This window comes from Pleurodeles waltl, chromosome 2_2 (assembly GCF_031143425.1).
Source record: "Pleurodeles waltl isolate 20211129_DDA chromosome 2_2, aPleWal1.hap1.20221129, whole genome shotgun sequence".
NCBI classification, from domain to species: domain Eukaryota; kingdom Metazoa; phylum Chordata; class Amphibia; order Caudata; family Salamandridae; genus Pleurodeles; species Pleurodeles waltl.
Genome location: NC_090439.1, coordinates 1,013,049,557 through 1,013,071,435, shown reverse-complemented (window position 1 = coordinate 1,013,071,435; position 21,879 = coordinate 1,013,049,557). Strand labels below are relative to the sequence as shown.

At 45.0% G+C, this 21,879-nt stretch overlaps 1 protein-coding gene across 6 annotated transcripts in view; it reads left to right on the top strand.

Annotated features, from left to right (window-relative positions):
- Positions 1-21,879, top strand: part of ASAP1 (ArfGAP with SH3 domain, ankyrin repeat and PH domain 1) — a 1,537,410-nt gene that overhangs the window by 889,235 nt on the left and 626,296 nt on the right. For all 6 annotated transcript variants that reach the window (XM_069220757.1, XM_069220758.1, XM_069220756.1 and 3 more), the window contains one exon: positions 11,208-11,371. In XM_069220757.1, the coding sequence (XP_069076858.1) occupies positions 11,208-11,371 (164 nt within the window). The remainder of the gene's footprint in view (positions 1-11,207; positions 11,372-21,879) is intronic.

The following is a 21,879-nucleotide window of genomic DNA, read 5'->3' as shown; positions in this document are numbered from 1 at the left end:
GGCAACTCTGCTGGCAGCTCTGATCGAAGATGAATCCTTCTCTCAATCTGAAGTCGAAATCAACATCGAAGAATCGCCTTCTCAATGCTGATCGACTTCGGAAATGGTGCTAGTCATGCCTGTTATTCCTGATCTTCCTGCAGAAGAGTCCCCTTATGTTTATCCTTCTGAAGGAGATGGTGGATAGACAGTAGAGAAGTTGGATATTTATCAACCTCATAGAGAGGACAGCTGGCTTACTGACGTGCGGCAAGTAGCTTGGATTCTTCTCCAGCCTCAGGCTTACCTCCCTCTCATGAACTTGCTACATAGGCGAGCTCCTCTTTTGCAGGCATGCTGAGAAGGGTTAATGTAGTGTTGGATCTGACACTTTACCTTCAGGTACCCTAATTGATGTCCCCCATCAAGGCCAAACAGGGGTTGAACCACTGCTTCCTTACAGCAAAGCCCTACATGGTGTTTTGTTAGGGGTTTGGGCTAAATCTGATACAGGGACCTCTGTTGACCGGGCTATATCCCACTGACCTACCTCTGGTGATCTGGCTTGTCTAGTAAAACATCCTACTCGTCCATGTTTGGTAGCACAGGCCTCTGTGGCCTTCTTTGATATTGAGCCTGTCCCCATCTAATAGAGAGTGAGTCCAGGAGTCTAGATGTCTGTGGCAGGCATATTGTTTCCTCCACAAATTCTGCTCTACGCTCTGTGAATAATACTTGGGTTCTTGGATGTTTCTTCATTTCTTTATGGGACTCTTTGGCAAACATCTTGCCTAGGCTTCGTTAAGATATCAAGAGCACTCTTAGTCCTATGATTCAAGATAGCCAGCAAGAAGCTAAACTAATCATGTGCTGTGATGTGGATTCTACTGACTCTGTGGGTCGAGCTGTGGCTTCCTCAGTCATGCTACATGGTTGTGCCAGGTTATGTACCTCAGGGTTTTCAGAGCCAGTCCTAGCCACATTGATGGACATGCCATTTGATGGTGCCCATTATTTGGTGCACAGGCAGACTCTGCTTTAAGGCGTTTTTGTGACAGTAGGGGTGAAACAGCGAATTAGCATGGTTGCTTTCTACCTTTTGGCCTAGTTCATAACTACTGTACTGACTAGTAAGGTGTTGGTTGTTCCACGGAAGTGCCATGCTTCGGCAGGGCTGTGAGTCATTTTCAGTTACATATCTATTCAACCTAATTGTGGCACCCAGTGGTTGTTCCTGCTTTCGGTAGGTGCTCTTTTCCTTGCATTGTTATTGGAGTGTATAAAGCCTTGGAATCGTATTGGGCTTTTTATGCCTGACGCTCAAGGCTACTTTCTCTATTGTTATTACTTGGTGTAAAGTAATGACTTTCCACTTCGTTTGTCAATAACAGCCTCTTTGAGGGTTATCAAATTTTAAAACACCTGGTATAGAGATGATATTCTTTACTTTGCTCTGAAGAAAAACTTGTGCTTACGAGTTTTTATCTGTATGGTAGAGTAGAGTATTTGATTGTATGCCGGTGAGCATATATATATATATATACCTTCGGTGGCATGTGTAGCTGCGAAACAATACCGACGATAGAATAAAACGAAAATAAAGTTTCCGAATCGAAAGTGTTGGAGCGAGAGGAAACACATCCGAAACCGACAGAGAAAAGAAAACAATCTTAACAAAGGAGTCGATGCCCATGCGTACTATCCCCGAGAGGAGTCATTCGATCCCGTGACTCGAAAAAAAGACTTCTTCAAACAAAAACAACTTGTAACACTCCGAGCCCAGCACTAGATGGCAGAATGGATATGCACAGCATGTGAATCTGCAGCACTACATGCCACAAACAGATGTACACTGGGTAAATGACATTTTCCATATATGCACAGTCAGGATTATTTAAATTGGGGGCTATAACACCTTCATTTGAGGGTTTTGAGTTTCTCCTTTGGCAGAGGGTTAGTTTGTAGCTAGTATCACTTATAGGGAACTTGCAATACAAACAGCTCCTTGGGAGTGTTAGTGTAATGCTTAATCTCTGTTCCAAGAGGTTTCTTTCTGGGTATTCTGCAGTGCTAGGGGTGTTTACTGTTAAACAAGGTAGCTATTAATCTACCTTAATTGTGGTGTCTGTTCTATGTTTACCTATGATATGGTAGTATCAGTTTTTCTACTTTTGGTAGATTGGATACTTTAAAAGTCAGAAAGTGTCACCTTGGGGAGTTTAAGACTTTCCTTTTTTAGGTCATAAAGGTTTTATATTAGAAAGCCATCACAGCTTGATGGATTTTCTACACTTTAGTGTAGACATTTGTATGGTGTTGAATTTGTCTTTCAACACTATTTTCGTCTCCTGGCTTATGTCGGTTTATCATGGGTCTTCATTGAGACATATCTCTCTGTAGATTGTGTTCAGATACTTGTATATAATAATTAATATTAATGACTCTTTAGGAGTTGCTTTGCATTTGCATTCAAGACTTCCTTCTTTTCGGAATGGTTTTGCTTTCTTTAAGGGTACTTCTCTATGAAGATATTTGTAGTTGTTGTGCATGAGGAGGTTAAATGTTAATACCTCATCTAGGTACAACTGTTTTCATAGTTACATGACCCTACTTGTGGTAGGTTGGGTTCACACTTTGAAAAGTGTTGTCATAAGATGAAATATACAAAATCGGATGGATTCTTTTATTTCAGAATTCTGAAAATGTTCTGTTTTTGTGTCATTTGACCCTTTTTTCTAGTTCATCTAGTCTTGTGTTATTCATTATGAGAATCACGTTCTCACCTTGGTTTCAGCAACACTACCAAGACCCTCTTGTTCACGCTTGCTGTTATATTCAATTTTTAAAATATATCTATATATGTATAAAGAAAAACATATGTATATATATTTTGTTGGTCACTGCGGAGGAAGTTGTTTATTATACTCCTATGTCAGGTATATGTATTGAGAATATCTTGAAGATGCTTTTATCATCTCTAGCTACTTTTCCTAGGGTAAAGTTTAATTATATGACAAATGGTTGCTCTTGTTGTCTTCAACAAAGGGCAATTGTATGTTTTCTCTGTACAAAATACATATTTCATGTGTGTCTTATAGTGTTTGGTGAGGTTAGGATATACTTTTATATGGTATGGGGTATTGCTCAATGACATGTTATGCTGCTCTGTGTTCCAACAGGGTAGAACAGGCAGTTTCAGTCTACTTAGTCAGACAGATAGATTTATCTTTACTAGGTCATTTGGCAGTACTGTCCTATGATCATGAAGAGTGTTTATTACCCATGTTTTTTTGTCTTTTTGATTCCATTGCTGTGGTCCTTTCCACAGTAATGATGGGGTGTACATGCTTGGGTGTGCATCCCATTAAGGGCAAGTAGCTTAATGGTTATTTTGTTAGTTCGCCTCTAACACCAATTGGTCATATTTACATGGATTTTCTTTATTCCATGCTTTGACTGTTTGACTTCTTATTCGTGGTTCCTCCCATGACTTCTCCATTGTGAAATATGTTAGGGCTCACCTACATTCTTATGAATGCCTGGTCTGTTTGAATTATTCTAGATCGGTTTTGTTCTAAGAACATATTTTGTATTAGTTTATCAATGCTATCTCTATGATGTTAATGTTTTTTTGACTTTTTATTACTATGGTTCTTTACACAGTTATTTTACTAAAGAGGATGTGTTGCCTCATAGGTGTTCTTATGAATGCATGTCTATTTCTCTTGTACTAGACGAGTTTTCTTCTGGTTAGAGACTTTCAATGCTGTTGGGTCGGTTCAGACACACATTTGACATACTAACATGGATGATCTCATTGTCATGTTTTTCATGTATTATGGTTTTATTTACCTGTGGTTCCTTCCACAGGTTTTGATGTTGTGGAGTTTATTATTACTCACCTTAATTATTATGATTGTCTGGTCTTTTTCTCCTGTTCTAGACGGGTTTCATGATACTTAGAGAATTTTTTGGTACGTCTCAGTTTGCATTCCCTCCTCTGGGTTAGAATGACTTTGGTATCTGATTCTAAAGTAAGGAATCTGCGGGAAGATGTCTCTATCAGATGAACAAGTTAGTTATCTTTGTTAATACATTTACTGGTAGAGACAGGATCTATCTGCAGTTTCCTTAACAATCCTCCCCTCTCTGTGGACTGAGTCCTCTTTGGTCTCAGAAGATTTCGTTATGGAAATCAACACCTTGAATTAAGCATTCAATTATTATTTGACACAGGGGTGTCTTTTGTGCTAGCACACTGTTTCAATGGGAAGTTTCTGTAGGTGGCTCCACGTTTTGTTTGAGGAAAATCTGTTAGCCAATCACGGAAGAAACTGACATTAGCAAGGGGGTTATATGGACTCTGCTGATTCTAAAGTAAGGAATCTGCGTCTAGATCCTGTCTTTACCAAATAATGCGTTACCGAAGGTCAGTAACTTGTTTATTAATCAGCATTCTCCCTTTCAACATTCTTTCCTGGTTCGTCAGAAAGATCCCTGGATAAACTAGATTCGAAAGCTGACTTCTGAAGTACTATATAGAAAATTAAAGGAAATTGAGCATCTTTATATTAATCATTGTTTGTTTCGCACAGAGTTGCTTTGCGTAAACCAGTCTTTATCCGAATCGGATCGGCAGTCTTCTGCATTGTTACATGTCACGAAAAATTGAACAGTCCCTCAATAATCAGGCCAGGTGCCCGTTACACACCTGCGAAAAACAGCTACTGTTGTGGTCCTGAAAAATGTCCCTAATCTCGAAATTTGCACAGCAGATTACTGGGCCTTGGTTTATAAGTTTGATAGCATAACTGTCTTCACTCCAGAAGAGGTACCGTAGGGGGTCAGGCGTCCGTTAGAAATTAAATTTGCCTCGTCATATGCATCCTTCTTCGCTTTTGGACTTCTCTGAGGTCGTGTTTACTTCAGCTTAATATTCTATTCTGTGCTATCAGGGAGAATCCCATGACAGAACGAAAAGCTGTTTATTTTACTGCTATTTGTGTCGTTGGTATTCTTCCTGAATCCATAAAGAACACACCCATTTCTTTATGTTCCAAAAAGATAGATGATTACTCTAAAAGGTGTCTTTTCTTTCCACTGTATTATCTTTAAAAGTGAACGCCCTCACTCTCACAGCAAAGACGGATAGGAAGGTTTCATCCTGGTGCCCTGTCACTTGTACTGTAAGCTTACGAATGGGAGTGGTGGTTGTACCTATCTGGAGTCTACATTTTCGTTTATGTTTTCTTTTAGAGAAATTGGGAAAGACCTTGATGAGTTCAACCAAATGTTCTGTAAATCAGATTTGGTTATATGGACGTAACTTGTAACTCAAAAATAGTTAAAACATATTGCCTCTTAAACAGGTTTTCTTGGCGGATTTCTTTCAAAATAGGAAAGTACTTTAAAAGGAAATACCAGACATCCATTCTGAGTCCGTGAATGGTCTTCACAGCCAATACCCATGTCAGTAAAAAGAATTATAGTTAATTTTTCCTTGTTTTATTTTAATAAGGTTTTAATTATTTTCGAATTCTCGCTTCTTTAAGAATAGGTTCAAGCTATAACGTAACACAACTTTAACTGTATTACATTTAAATTTTTTCTTTTTTTTTTCTTTACATTTTGTAACCGTCTTTTCAATGCACTAGTATGACACATCGCAACCTCACACCTATAGTATGGCACATTACGCATATAAATGCCTCTCTAACCTTCGGGCAGCATTCTGCCTACACTAGCGAAGGGCAGGTTGTGTTTTTTTCATATTGTCAGTTTGCGCTCCTAGAGGCATAGCTAACCATATTGTTAACCTCTCAGTTGCTTGTGAGCATAGTCGAAGTTCCTTGTAGATTACTCAATGGCCCAGCAGACTATGGGCCAGATGTATGAAAAGTTTTTGCACTCGCAAACGGTGCGAATCGCAAAAATCGGCCGTTTGCGAGTGCAAAAACGTGGTCTGCGAGGCATGAAAGGCATTCGCAGACCAAAAATACTAAATCGCAAAAATTGCAATTTTTTGCGGTGCAACAAGGTTTTGCGAGTCGCATTTTGCGATTCGGTATTTCCAGTAGGAAATTGCGAGGTGCAAAATGCGAATCGCAAAATCCAAATCGCAAAGAGATGCATCAAAAAATCGCAATTAGCGAATTTTCGCAGAATGGCATTTTGCACATGCAAAATACCACTAAGTGAAAGCAGGTGGAAACCAGGTGCAACCTATATAAAGAGGCCCAGAATGCCTCAGACTCTCTACCACAATGGCTGCACTCTACGTCATGGCGAGGAGGATGAGGATCCTGGCAGGTTTGCGGAGAGGGAGGAGGAGACAGGAGCGCATTTTCAGAGTGCGCATTACACTATTTGACCTGACAGAGGAGGAAGTATGAGAGGTATAGGTTGAACTCAGCCATGATACTTGACCTCATAGCTGAGCTACAACCCCTACTGCAGCGCAGAACACTAAGGACACATAGTATCCCCACCCATGTGCAGGTATTATTCTCCTTACACCTACTCGCCTCAGGGAGCTATCAAGGGGTCATAGCAGCGGCTGGGGGGGTGTCACAGAGCACCCTCTCCAGATTCTTCAATGCATTTATCAACGCCATGCTAAGCAAACTCCAACAGTACATCCGATTCCCCCACACCCCACAGGAAATACAGCAGACAAAAATTGAGTTTTATCAGATAGCACAGTTCCCCCATGTCTTAGGTGCCATAGATGGCACACATGTGGCAATATGTCCACCTTCTGTCACAGAGTATGTGTACCGAAACCGTAAACACCAACATTCCATGAATATACAGGTGATATGCAATGCCTTCCATATCATAACTGATCTTGTGGCCAGGTACCCAGGGAGCACACATGATTCATACATCTTTCGCCACAGCGGCATTCACACAAGACTGATAGCTGGGGAGTTTGGTGAAGGATATCTACTAGGTAATGTCACTCTTTACAATGGCCCTTTTATAACAATCCCTTGTCAGATGGCTGAGGTACTCATCAAACCTTCTGTCCCTTTCAGGAGACAGTACCTATGCAGTGCGCACCTACATGATGACGCCCTACCTCAATCCCACCACAGCGGCAGAACGTAAATACAGTGCAGCACACAGGGCAACCCGCAACATGGTGGAGTGCACATTTGGCCTCCTGAAGAGTCGCTTCCGTTGCCTCCACAAGAGTGGAGGGGCACTACAGTACAGTTCTGAAACCACATGTAGAATAGTGGCTAATTGTGCAATCTTGCACAATATAGCTACAACCAGGGGCATACCTATAGAAATCAGTGACACTGAATCAGATGAGGATGACGATCCCATACCACCTCTACAGCCAGCAGACAAGACCAGTGCAGCAGAGGGAAGGCAAAGGCGTGCAGACATCACACACAACCATTTCACAAGTGAGTATGTATAACAAAACTCCACTGACAACTGTACCTGTAGTGATAGAAATTTATTACCTTACGTCAGGTAATTAATTGTGATGGAAGAAGTAAAAAGGTGAATAAGAAAAACGAAAAAAAACAAAATAACTGAGTCCCACACTATTACTTCATAGTGGGGACACCAGTGTCAATACGGCAAGAGTCACTTCCTCCTCCCTCGCACACCACTGGGGTGCCCAGTTGACTCACTGGCACCCTGAATGTCACCCTCAGTGGCAGTGCTGCGCCTGGCACTGCGCCGTCTGGTGTCTGAAGCAGGTACTTGCACACTACTGAGGCTCGAACTGTCCTCCGTGTCCCCCAAGGCAACCTCACTGGGAGTGGCCGACCTCTGTCCCATGACTAGTTCTATCACATTGGTGATTTGGACAAGGCCCTGGACCACATCCCTGCTGGTGTGTGCAGCCTCAAGCTGGGCCGCCACAGCACAACGGGCGATGAGGGCGGTGGAGTTGGCCATCCTATTTGAGGACCTGCAGTAGTTCGCAAACATGGTTCGGAAACGGTGATCATGTCTGCGTCGACTCACTCTACCGTGGCGCAGCTCCTCACACAGGTCACGCACTGCACTGGTCAGCTCCCTAGTGTCCTGAGAGGCCTGCACCTGTCCCTCACGCAGCTGGGTGATATTGTCGTTCAGGATGTCTAATCGCCGATGCAGGCCAACCATATTTCTGTTGTGGACTCTAAGGTTCCTGTCCAGACTCAGAATTCTCCTGTTTTGCAGGCGCTGTTGCTGCAACATAGCAGCCTCAAGTCCACCAAACAAGGATGTACCCTCAGCTGCCTCCTGCAGTTGCTGCTGGGACACTGTGGCACTTCTGCGATTTGCTGAATGACCCCTGTCCTCTGGTTACTGGCTGCGTCTATCCCGTGCAGATGGTGTGCTCGGCCCCTCCTGCTGCACATCCAAGTCACCACTGAGGTCTGGAAGTGGCAATGGCCTGGGCCTGCGGCGCACAGTGGAGACATTGACGGACCCACTGGTGTTGGTGTCAGAGGGCAGCTGTGTGTCCGTCTCCCCTACACACGCAATTTCTGTGGCTGCTGTGCCAGGCCCACCTGCAACAACAATATGCTGCATGTCAGTTCTGTATGTTACATTATCTGTCCAGAAATGGCAATAAAGCTATTGGTACTGCTCTACATGGTGTAGTGTGTGTTGTGTTACCTTGGGTGTCACTATGCTTGCTTACATTGTCATGCCACTGTCTGTACTAGTTTGTGGACCACAACTCCCATAATGCATTGTTGTGTTGCAACTAAGATGTAGAGTGGACTACTTCACACACTACTTCACATTACATGCTAATTCCTAAGGGGCTTTTATGCATGCACATATTGGGTTCACACTACAACATTGCACTTACCTTGGCTGGTACTTGGTTGAGCGGAGGTGTCTATATCTGTGACCCCTGTCACTGCTTCCGGTAGGAGTGTCGATTCCACCAGGTCCTCCAGTGGTGTGGCAGGTGGCTCGGTTGGTGGTCCTCCTCCTGTGCTCCTGGCCTCTGCAAGTCTCCTTGCCACCCTCTCCTTTGCCCGGGACCGCAGGTCATACCAGCGTTTCTTGATCTCCTCAATGGAGCGCTGTGCCACTCCAATTGCGCAGATTTTACTTTGGATCTCAAGCCAGAGTCTTCTCTTCTCACTCTCTGGCACCTGGAGGGATGATTTGCCAAACAGGCGGTCATGGCTCCTCACCACCTCTTCTGTTAAAACCTCCAGCTCCTGCTCACTGAACTTCAGTTTGCGCTTCCTCTCCTGCTTCTCCTGTGCTGGACCTTGGGGCTCCATTGTGGCTCAGGTGATGCTGCTCCTTCAGAGTGCTGCTCAGTGTGGCTGGGCTGCTCTCACTCAGGATGCTGGTTTGGGTGTGGCACCTGTAACTGCCTGGGATGACTCATTTCCTGCTGGTGAGTCATCAGGCGCCTCCAGGTGTGCATTCTCGAACTTTCTCGCATTTTGCGTTTTTTTTTTTTTTACCGAATCGCAAAAAAATCGCAAATTGTGATTCGGTAAATGGGCCTCGCAAACGACAAATAGCGATTTTTACGAAATCGCTAATTCCGATTCGCAATTTTGTTACATGGCCAATTGCGACTCGAAAATAGCGATTTCTTACAAATCGCATTTTGCGATTCACAGATCCCAGTTTTCATACATCTGGCCCTAAATCCGATCACACTACATTTGATTGCATTAGTGTCTGCACATGCCTCAAAGAAATAACTTTCAGCACATTATTTTCTGCTTGGAAGCTTGAAGAATCTATACAAAAAAAATAGCTGTATATACTATCTCTTTTTGGGTAATTTTCGTCCTGCAAATGGAGGTATCAGTATTATCTTTGAGCAGCCAATATTTCATCCTAACATTATTTATCCTGCCTTTTTGGCTGCCCCTCTTCACACCCTCGGAAATACATATTCAACTCCTTGGAGTAAAATAATAAATGGAATACTTGCAGGGGACGTTTTACTTTTGGGAGTAGTACCGTTAGAGAGGTGAGACACTTCTGTTTTCTACCATACATGTTCTGTAATTGGGGCAGTAGTGGGTGACAGGAATATGGCGCTAAAGGCTTCAGTGTAGCTGCTGTGATTCTCTGCTACTGCCAAATGACTATCAGCTCCTCATTCTCAAGTATGGGGCACCAGAAGATTCACCAGTGAGGGCAGTAGGATGTCAATGATACATCATTTTGCCCTAATTCCTTAGCTTTTATAAGTGCGTGAACCCTACAGTGTATTTGGGTCTGATGTATTATTTTTCCATTTGCAAAAAGTGGTCACAGATTGCACGTGGACTTTTTCTGAATGGAATAGGATTGTTTGAACCAACCTATTTTCAAATAATTCTGTTTACAAAATACTGAATCTTGGTGTTGCAGAACAACCTGCCTACTTAATATCCATTTGGTTAGGTTGCAATTGGTGACTCCACGCAATTGTAGACAATCACAGGGGTGGTGGCCTGCTAGGATCAGCAGACCATCATATTTGTGTTTAAGTAAAGAATAAAGAAAGAAAGTTTTTTTTTTCTTCTTCAAATGCAGCCTGTTTTTCTTAATGGGAGCGGAATGCAGTAAAAATTGTTTTTAATTTTTTCAAAAAAGGTTAACTAAGTCTTAACAGTGGTCCCATGGACCACTGCCAGCTCTGGCTGTAAGTTTTGTCAGCATTCGCAATGGGGAAGGAATCCAAATGGACCTCCTTTCCCTTGACAAACCAATTACCTCCCCAACTTCTAAGTGAACAGTGGTATGCAAACAGAATTGCAATTTCAAGCCCTTGGTACTTCATGGGACCAATTGCAATTTGGAAGATATAACCACAAAATGCCCCTTCCAAATAACAACTTATATTCCATTTCAGAGCCCATTTTATCAATTTGGAAACACTTTTCCGAATCAATGTATGTGTTTAGTGGAAAACCCTCTGATTTAGCAAAGTTCTGTACAAAAGGCCTGTAGTATCTGGGCCATTCTCTTGTTCTGTGCATTTCTACTTATACCTGTTGGCTGTCCGTTTCCTGATGCCTTTACTCCATGTAGAGTTTGTGATTTGTGGAAATACTTTAAATATAATTAATGAACTGGCTTCGCTGTTTTACTCGTCTAAAATATGTTCGTAAAATAGTAGGAAACAATTATTGCAGTGTTCTTAAGAGTGCTTGACATGGTGTCTGGAAGAGCAGCATTAATTTTGAAATACATTTTGGAATGCTTTACTTCAGTTTGCTCGTCTTTTTTTTACACCACAGATGGATCTCCGTATTAACAAATAGCAAAGAAGAAGCATTAAACATGGCATTCAGAGGGGACCAAAGTACAGGCGAAAGTAGCCTGGAAGATCTTACAAAAGCCATTATTGATGACATCCAGCGATTACCTGGAAATGATATCTGCTGTGATTGTGGATCATTAGGTATTTATTTCACTGTATTTGTGGTGTGTTCCTCACCGTAGTACCTTGCCATTTTACTACAGGCATCCATAAGTGATGATGTTTTAGGGATAATAAAAAATGAATCGAAAAGCAAGAGCTAACATTTGTACACCATCCTTTTAAAGGTAAGTGCAAACTTATGCAGTCGATGCACTCCCACCCGAGAAGTGGCTCTCTTGCATCAAAATCTGGGCCACTACAACAACCAGTGAGTTACATCCTATATTCAGTCATTCATGCATTATTTTGTGGATTTTCAACAAAACTTTTCCTTAATTCATTCATTTACTCTTTTGCTTTTCAGAACAGCAGTGTATTTTAGATATAGCTGTCCTTCATTGCGTTGCCTTGAGGAATCAAGCAGCTTTCTGAGTGTGATTAATGTATTGAGTGTGTTTACTTTAATGTGAATGATCAAGGCATCATCCATATTTATTTTATTGCGATGCTATAGAAATGCAATGTATACAGTAAAATATAGACGCGTATACTATAAGACAACTATTGCCAGATGTGTCATTTCCAGTTTTAGGAGGTCACAGGGCAGACAGGTGCTCATTCACTTTTTCTTATTCTTGGTTTCCATTGGTCTAAAGGTTTTAGGTCTTCATCCTCAACTTTGTTGGAGCGTGTCATTTTTCTCTGGTCGTATTGAAGTCATGAGATGACCGCATGGTAGTTCTTTCTGGTCAGATGGTGTGAAGGTGCAGCCTGTGCTTTTGGTCTTAATAATATCTTTTGGTCCCATCATTGATGGATGAAGGCAGTGTGGTTGGTCCCGGACCATGGCATGAATCCTCCAGAAGTTGCGGCCTTCCGGGCTGACCCAGCTTACAAGTGCCTTCAGGAATGGCTCCTCCATTAGGGCGGAGTAGTGTTACCCCCGCCAGATAAACTCTGTTTATTATTGTTTTCTTGTAAAGGGGCGGGGCCACGGGGTGACGAGTACTGAGGGGGAGTGCACAGAGCCCTTCCCCTCAAAGCAGATGGATGTTTGGCAGCCGTCTCGGGCCTGACAAATACACATGCGCAGCAGGCTCTCTCCAGCCCAGCAACACAGTTGTCGGGCTGGAGCGAGCATGGACAGGCTTCCTGTCTGCCTAGGAGTGCCCTGGGCAGCATCAGGATTGGCCGCAGGGCAGGCTGGGAGCCTGTGCCTGCAGCTGAGGAGAAAGAGGAGCAGCATGGAGGTAAGTGTTTTTTTTAGTTTAAAAAAATGAATTGAATGTTTTTCCCCCCTTCCATGCTCCACCCCGCAAGTTGTGACTGAGTGCCTTTGTGATCTTCTAGCATTGTCAGCACTAGCTCATGTCCTGCAGTTGCAGACAATCTCATGTACATAGCAGCTCATTGAGCTTTCTGTGGAGCATTGCTTGCCAAGACTGGGTGACTTTCTGCCTGAGTGAGCGTGGGAATGGGTGTTCATTGGTGTATGTTTTCTGTGTGCCAAACTCCCTCATTTTTCCTGTAATTCCCCATTTCCTTTTTATTACATTCCCTGTTCCTTTCTGTTTCGGTACATGTGTCTTGAGTAACACACTCTTGGTTTCTCTTGTTTCGTGTCACAAACAGCAAAAGGCTGATGCTGTTTTTTGAAACATGAACCCTGCAGGAGAGGCGGATGTAATAGTTTTGTTTGGCGGATTTTGACAATTAGAAATAGCTCTGATTGTGTTAGTTCCTTCAAAGACAAATCGATTTTCTCTGAGGGCCTTTAATGATCCATAGAAGATGAATAAAATAATTTTAAACTCCTGTACAGCCCAGGTTTTATTCCCATTTTGTGATAATGTTTATTATCACTAATATTAAGTTTCAAATGCTTTATTATATTTATGTAGCATTACATGGAGCACTTCTTGGCACCTTCATTATGAAATCAAAAAGATCAAATTTCTTTTGAACTCAATTCTTTTGAGCAAAAAAAACAAACAAACAGGTTTTGTAAAATGCCTTTTTTGGATGATCGCACGCACACACACACACACACACACATACACCCCCCCCTCCCCCCCCCCCCGACCAGACCTCAGTGCTTATGCTCTTTCTTCATCACCAGTATAAGTCCCTAGTAATTGGTACTAGTGGTACCCAGGGCAATGGTGGAAAAATGGTCACCAGGGCTGCAGCACTATTTGTACCACCCTGGGTGGCCGACGTAGAAGTGAGACCACAGAGCTCCATAAGCAGCCTGCTGCTCGAGTGCTACTCTGCCCTCACCAAGTGCAGGTAGAGTCCCTTTACTGCCCATAGTACAGATCATTCACCCCTAAGGCTGGCCTACTATAGCCAGTAGGCAGGGTGCAGTGTACTGTGAGTGAGGGCATATATGCAGGAGCATTTATGACCCTGTGATAGCATTTAAAACGTAATGCTACTACGAGTAACCGTCTGTCCATAGGATAACATGGAGTAGCATCTGGGCAGTTCCCAGATGTCCAGCTCCATTGGCCCAGCCAATATCCCCCGTGGTTGGTATCAAACCTCCCTCTTTTTTTTTTATGCCTGATGCCCATGCTCAGGATTAACTAACATGTGCCCAGGGTGGCACTTGTTGTCCACCAACTTGCCAAGCTCTCTGCTGTTTTGGCAGGCTCTCTCAGGCCTCTGCCACCACAGACAAGGACCTGCCCTCCTGCTGGTTGTGCTAGCACTTCCACAGGATGGAGACAAAGGGCCTAGGCACGAAGGAGGTCATCCCTCCATCCTCCCAAGCTGGTTAGTGTGAAAAGGTAATCCAGGTGATGAGCCTCAAAGGCTTCACCCACGCTTGAAATGTAATTACTTGTTCACCAGTGGAGGACAAAGTCCTTCCCGCCCTGGCCAGCCAGACAGATGTGAAAATTAGCCATGCAGTAGGCATACACCCCCAAAAGGCTAGCCACACTTTTAGGATTGGCTAGAATGTCTGTACAGAGAAAGGAAGGGTTCTGCCATCTTGGCAACCCTTAGGTTAAGTGGATTCTGGGTAGGAAAGTGACCCACTCCCACAGGGAATGGTGAATACCGGGGTGGACTGGCCATGGGGACCAGTAGCCCATTGGCCACTGTCCCGCTCACCCTCAATGCCCCCTTTTCACCCTCCGTACCGATTTCAGAGCAGACCCCCAGCATAGAGATCGGCAACGGCCCCTCTGCTGTGGTTCGGCATCCTGAAGAGTGTGACCGCTAGAAGAGCAGATAAGCAGTTTTGGCATGACCAGCTCCCATGATTGACAGCTAGGAGCCACCTCTACACCCAGAGCTGGTGGCGAAGTTCCAACTGTTGATTTCTGGTCCTGGCACCCCAAAGACCTCTACATCCAAAGGGTAGAGCGTGTGTCCACCTTCAAGTATTCGTTTGCTAAGTGGTGCAAACACACCCGGAGCCGGGGGCCGTCAGCACCAAGGACAGCCAAAGCACCTCTGCACCCGGACTCCCTGTGCAAGGTAATAAGAAACTGACTGTTGACTCTTAAGCAGAACCTTAAGTCCAGGTGGGTTCCCCAGAACTCGCCCTACAAGTGCCCGAGTGCACACTTTGATTTTCTCCATTGACTTCAATAAGAACCGTTTAAACAGTGAAAATACCCTATTTTCCAAAGCTTCGAACATTTATAACACTGGTTGTGTGCAACTTAAAACGTTTATTTACAAATAAAATCTGCTTTATGTTACTAAATTGGTGTCAGATTTATTTTGAGTCGTGTCATTTACTTATCGTCCATGTTGGTATTGTGACATGCTTTACACATGTTCCTCTAAGTAGCCTGACTGCTCTTTGCCACACTATCAAGACTGAGCTAGTGTGAACCCGAGGCCCACTACCGGGTAAGGTGCTAGTATTACATGGTAAGACTCCCCTGTCATACCACATAATACTGCCACCTTGCTGCACCAGGTGGAATATAGGGTGGGGGTTCTCAAAAAAGAGCGAAGAACGGTGAATTAAATATTACTAAGATCTGTGTAAGAAGCCGCAATGGTCTTCAGAGTGCCTCAATCACTCTCTCGCTTTCACACCACTTTCCTCTGCAGTGTCTCTCTTTTGGAAATGTGCTCCCATGTTTCCCCTCACATCTTTCTGGAATCTTACTTCTGCATATCTTTTGAGTAGTTGTTTTCCTCTTCAAAACAATTTCACTTTTTGTGCATACCTCCTTTCATTTCATACTCTCCATCTCACCTGTACACGCAACATGCCCACTCTACTTAACCTGTGGGGAGTACACTTTATTTTTCTTTCTTGCTGTACATATTTTGGCAGCTGTTTGACCTCCTTTATGTGCCTAACTTCAATTGGCACATATTACAATTTTCAAGGTGCTCTGATGAATGGCCAAGAATTAAATGTGCCTGTAGTCTGAACACTTTTATGACCAACTAACTGGCAAACAACTCCAGAGTTCTCAATATTGCACCATCATAACCACCACCCTCAGCAAGTTGAACTTACCCAGATACAGATGTTGAGTCAGGCAAGACTGTTGAACAAATATGATGCAGTACAATATAGGGCCATCTTTAATGTTTTAAATATTTCAATACTGCACATTCAGAGTTGCTTTATAAACCATGCTTTTCACAAAATTCTTTATTGAAATTAACCTTATAATATTCCATTTGCCCGTCTTCTTTTAAAAAAGTTCTCAGGGAGAGTCAAATCTCAAACCTCATGACGTCAGTGGAGCTCCTTCACTTTGCTCACTAACTACTTAAAAATCCATTCACAACTTTTACGCCCGAACACTTTGAAATGTCAGTAGTCACCACTGACTGCCACACATGTACTACATGCATGCTATGCATGCATTTTACATACAGAGGGAATGCCAGTGCAAGTTTCTGGGTATAGGAAAGTGTCCTTTTTGACATGGTCACCCCCACTTTTAGCTCACCAGTGCTGAGGTTTTTTGATTGAGGTGCACTGGGTCTCTGCTAACCAGGTTGCCAGTGCTCTTTCATTAAAACAAACTAAAATGTCTAATTCCATCCATTTGGCATACACCTGCCACTTTAAGTCCTTCGTAAGTGGTACCTTCGGTACCCAGGGCCTAGGTACTAGAGAGGATCCTTAAGGGCTGCCGCATTTATTGTACCACCCCAAGGGACCCCCTAAAGATTGCACACAGCTTGCTATCCTGGTGCGAGCTATGAGAGGAAATGAGGAAACATGGCATTGCACACAAATTGTGTGCCATGCCCCAGTCACTGCATCTAAGTGTATGTAAGTCTCCTCTACAGGAGGCCTTAGAGCCCTAATGCAGGGTGCATTGTGCTTCGTGGGTGGACATATCTGCATGAGCAGATATGACCCTGGGATGTCCAGTTAAATTACTAGACGTTACAAGTGAATAGGGAAGCCATATTAAGATATGTACTGGACACTCATCATTATGAGAGCCCCAGCTACGTAATGGCTTCACTGAAACCTATAATGTTTGGTATCAAACACCTCACCTTAATAAATCCAGACTCCTGCCAGACTTGGATTTATTCTCATGGGCACCCATAGGCACCTTAGAGGTGCCACCTGAAATCTACAAGTCCTCTAGTTTGCTGGCTGAAGTGTCTCACCCAGCCTGCCAGCACAGACTAGAGGCCAGAAACAGTGGCTGCTCCAGAGAAAGGAGATCACACCTCCTTCAGCATGATGGGTACTATTAGCATATTGAAGCCAAGGCACCCAAGCCCCTGCCACCTTTGAGATGCGACCCCGGCTTCGCCTAGACCCGGGAGTTGCTACCCCCTGCCCCGAGGCCCATTTGGCACCAGGACAGGCAGGAAATGAGTTATTCAGTAGGCGTGTCCCACCTTTGGGCTAGCCACTCTCCTTAAGGTGAGCTACCTGAAGTGGGCACTTGAGGAAGGGCTCCACCATCTTCATTTTGGTGAAAATACGAAATATAGGTCAGGGTTATGCCCACTCCCCACAGGAAGTGGTCACATAGGGAGTGTTGTCATCCCCAAGGGTAAGTAGCCCATTGGATACTACTTTACACTCCCCTAAATGCCCCTAAATTCGATATTGAGATGGCCCCTGACACCAGAAGAACAGATTTGCCCTACAAAAGGAGGAGGACCTGCAGACTACTGATGGACTTTGGCATAAAACCCTGTCTGCTTACCTGCTCCTTGTAAGGAAATGCCTTCCTTGGCATGGTTACCCCCTGACTTTTTGCCTTTTGTTGATGCCAGTTATGATTGAAAGTGTGCTGGGACCCTGCTAACCAGGCCCCAGCACCAGTGTTCTTTCCCTAAACTGTACCTTTGTTCCCACAATTGGCACAGCCATGGCAGACAGATAAGTACCTTGTAAATAGTACCCCTGGTACCAAGGGCCCTGTTGCCAGGGAAGGGCTCTAAGGGCTGCAGCATGTATTATGCCACCCTGGGGACCCCTCATTCAGCACATGCACACTGCCTCACAGCATGTGTGTGCTGATGGGGAGAAAATGACTAAGTCGACATGGCACTCCCCTCAGAGTGCCATGCCCACCTCTCACTGCCTGTGGCATAGGTGAGTCACCCCTCTAGCAGGCCTTACAGCCCTACGCAGGGCGCACTATACCACAGGTGAGGGCATATGTGTATGAGCACTATGCCCCCACAGGGTCTAAGCAAAACCTTAGACATTGTAAGCGCAGGGTAGCCATAAAGAGTATATGGTCTGGGAGTCTGTCATTTACAAACTCCACAGTTCCATAATGGCTACACTGAAAACTGGGACGTTTGGCATCAAACTTCTCAGCACAATAAATGCACACTGATGCCAGTGTGGGATTTATTGTAAAATACACCCAGAGTGCATCATAGAGATGCCCCCTGAATACCAGTCCGACTCCTAGTGCTAGGCTGACCAGTTTCTGCCAACCTGGCACAACCAGACGAGTTTCTGGCCACATGTGGTGAGTGCCTTTCTCACTCTGTGGCCAGGAACAAAGCCTGTACTGGGTGGAGGTGCTTCTCACCTCCCCCTGCAGGAACTGTAACACCTGGCGGTGAGCCTCAAAGGCTCATGCCTTTTGTTACAGCACCCCAGGGCATCCATGCTAGTGGAGATGCCTGTCCCTCTGGCCACTGCCCCCACTTTTGGCATCAAGGCTGGAGGAGATCATGAGGAAAACAAGGAGGAGTCACCTACCAGTCAGGACAGCCCCTAAGGTGCCCTGAGCTGAGGTGACCCTTGCCTTTAGAAGTCCTCCATCTTGTTTTTGGAGGGTTCCCCCAATAGGAATAGGGATGTGCCCCCCTACCCTCAGGGAGGAGGCACAAAAAGGGTGTAGCCACCCTCCAGGACAATAGCCAGACCTAAACACACCCCTAAATGTAGTATTTAGGGGTGACCCTGAACCCAGGAAATCAGATTCCTGGAACCTGCAAGAAGAAGAAGGACTGCTGACCTGAAAGCCCTGCTGAGACGACGAAGACGTCAAATGACTTGGCCCCAGCTCTACCGGCCTGTCTCCAGACTCAAAGAACCTGCACAGCGACGCATCAGACAGGCACCAGCGACCTCTGAGGACTCAGAGGACTGCCCTGAACCTGAAGGACCAAGAAACTCCTGAGAACAGCGGCACTGTTCAAAACCTGCAACAACTTTGCTACAAAGAAACAACTTTCAAAGAACTATCTCTTCCTGCCGGAAGCGTGCGAGTTCAGCAGAACCAACACTGCAGAGAGGACTCCCAGGCGACTACGACAACGTGGGTACCCTGAGTTGACCCCCCTGTCCCCCCACAGCGACGCCTGCAGAGAGGATCCAGAGGCTCCCCCTGACCGCGACTGCCTGGTAACCAGCGACCCGACGCCTGGACCAAGCACTGCACCTGCAGCCCCCAGGACAGAGAGGAACCACCTTCCAGTGCAGGAGTGACCAGCAGATGGCCCTCTTCCTAGCCCAGTTGGTGGCTGGCCCGAGACACCCCCAGAACCCCCCATTCTCCCCCTCACCCCCGTGCCCTGCCTGCATTACCTAAGTGACCCCTGGGTCCTTCCATTGCTTTCAATGGCAAACCAGACGCCTACTTTGTCCACTGCACCCAGCTGCCCCTGTGCAGCTGAGGGTGTGTTTTGTGGGCTTGTGTGTGTGTCCCCCAGTGCTCTACAAACCCCCACTGGTCTGCTCCCTGAGGACACAGGTACTTACCTGTAAGCAGTCTAGGACCAGAGCACGCATGTTCTTCATAGGCGCTTATGTGGTTTGGGCCCTCCTTTGACCTCTGCACCTGACCGGCCCTGTGTTGCTCGTGCGGTGGCTTTGGGGTTGCCTTGAACCCCCAATGATGGGCTGCCTATGCCCAGGAGACTGACTGTGTAAGTGCTTTACTTACCTGAGAAACCTAACCAAACTTACCTCCCCAGGAACTGTTGATTTTTGCACTGTGTCCACTTTTAAAATAGCTTATTGCCATTTTAACTAAAACTGTGTGTACTACTGTTTTAAATCAAAGTTCAATACTTACCTGTGTAAAGTACCTTGCATTTTATGTACTTACCTCAAATCTTGAATCTTGTGGTTCTAAAATAAATTAAGAAAATATATTTTTCTACATAAAAACTATTGGCCTGGAGTTGTCTTTCAGTGTGTGTTCCTCATTTATTGCCTGTGTGTTTACAACAAATGCTTAACACTACCCTCTGATAAGCCTACTGCTTGACCACACTACCACAAAATTGAGCATTAGTATTATCTAATTTTGCCACTATCAACCTCTAATGGGAACCCTTGGAATCTGTGCACACTATCTCTCACTTTGAGGTAGTATATACAGAGCCAACTTCCTACACTCCTGTCCCAACAGTTGCGACAGCCCGGCTCATTCTGCAGCTGTACATCCTCCAAAAGCCTCAGAGGGCCTCCAGGACTTTGCCAAACCGTCATCATCTCCCTTGGAGTGGAGGAGCTACTTCCCTGCTGCCTGCCGGCACCAACTGCAACGTCCACCTTAACATTCTGCTGGCCAAGAGGTCCACCAGCGCAGCAGCCGCCCAGGAGGAGGTCACCTTGCTCCACGAGGCCAGATCCACATCCCCACTAAGTGAGGAGACATCAGAATCAACCGGAGCCATCCTTCACCAATCCTGGGGAACTGGACCCCTTGCAGTAACCAAGACTTCTTTGAAGTCCAACCCGGACTCCAGCATCTTATCCGGGGACCAGCCATCGGGAGACGTCAGCATCGCGGAGGACATCACCAAGAGTAGTCCAGCTGTCCTGTTTTGTCCCTCTTCTTGCAGGCCCACCAAACAACAACGGGCGCCTTGATGCAGGAGCCCTGGTGAAAAAAGGCCCGCTGCACCCGAACTCCACAGCCCAGGTCCACAACAACAGGCAGTGTTCCCTTGATCCTAGGACCACCACCGACTGAGCCCCCTGTTGGGCGCTCCCGAACCTGTCCCCAAGTCCTCTCCTGTAGTCTCTTTCTAGGTGGCTCCCTCGTCACCATGCAGAGTGCAAGGCACCTGAATGAACCAGCACCACTGCACCCGTACGTCCCAGGTCCGGTAAAACTGCATCGTCTGCCTTTTTAGTGACCTTGCTCCCCTAGCAAGCTACAATCTGCAGGGCACCCCGGAGAACTGTCTGTAAGCACCTCATTGCAGTAAAAGTACTACTAAGTCTTTACCGCATAAAATGCATTTGAGTAAAAGTGTTACTTGCTTGCTAATTTCGATAACTGCAACAGTACTTACTTCTTTGAAGTTTTTCTGGTGTTGAAACGTTATATTAAAGTTGCAATCATTTTCTAAACATTGGTCTTGAGTTCCTTCTTGAGTGTGTGTCTCATTATTGACTGTGTGTTCAACAAATGCTTAGCACTATTCTCTGATCAGCGTACCTGCTCGCCCACACTACCACAAAAGAGGGCTTTTGGGATTATTGCTTTAACCCCTGTAAACCGGTAACGGTAGACTGGACTATCTACATAGTGTACCCCTATATTCGGTACACTTCGTAGATAGCCAACTAACTACACTGGGATACAGATAACAGCACAATGCAACAACTTTACACAAGAGCGGTCAGTAGATACCACTGTCATTGACACAGATATGTTATCTGGTCATACTAAGTATCCACAGAGCACATTAAGATGCCACCACACCTTAATTTGTTCCACACATGATAGGGATAGTAGTGATCTATCACTGTGAGGGCATGCATATAGTGTGCTCTCCAGGTCACAGGACAGGTTATGGACCTCTCATTGTCAGGGACATGCCTAGGCTTCTGTGCCCACACTACATTAGCATGGTGCATGGGCAAAATAATAATGAACGGTCCCATATTCACACACAGTAGGGCACTTTGGTCAGAGAAACGTGCCCGTATATCATGCAGGGATCATTCTTGTCCATACATTATAAACATGACCTTACATTTTTGCATTGAAGTACCTTTAAACAAACATTCTTGACATTGGAGCATCATAGTTTACATGCTAGATATTTTTATAATAAACATTTCTTGATATAACCTTTATGTACTCTGTCTACAGAGTAAA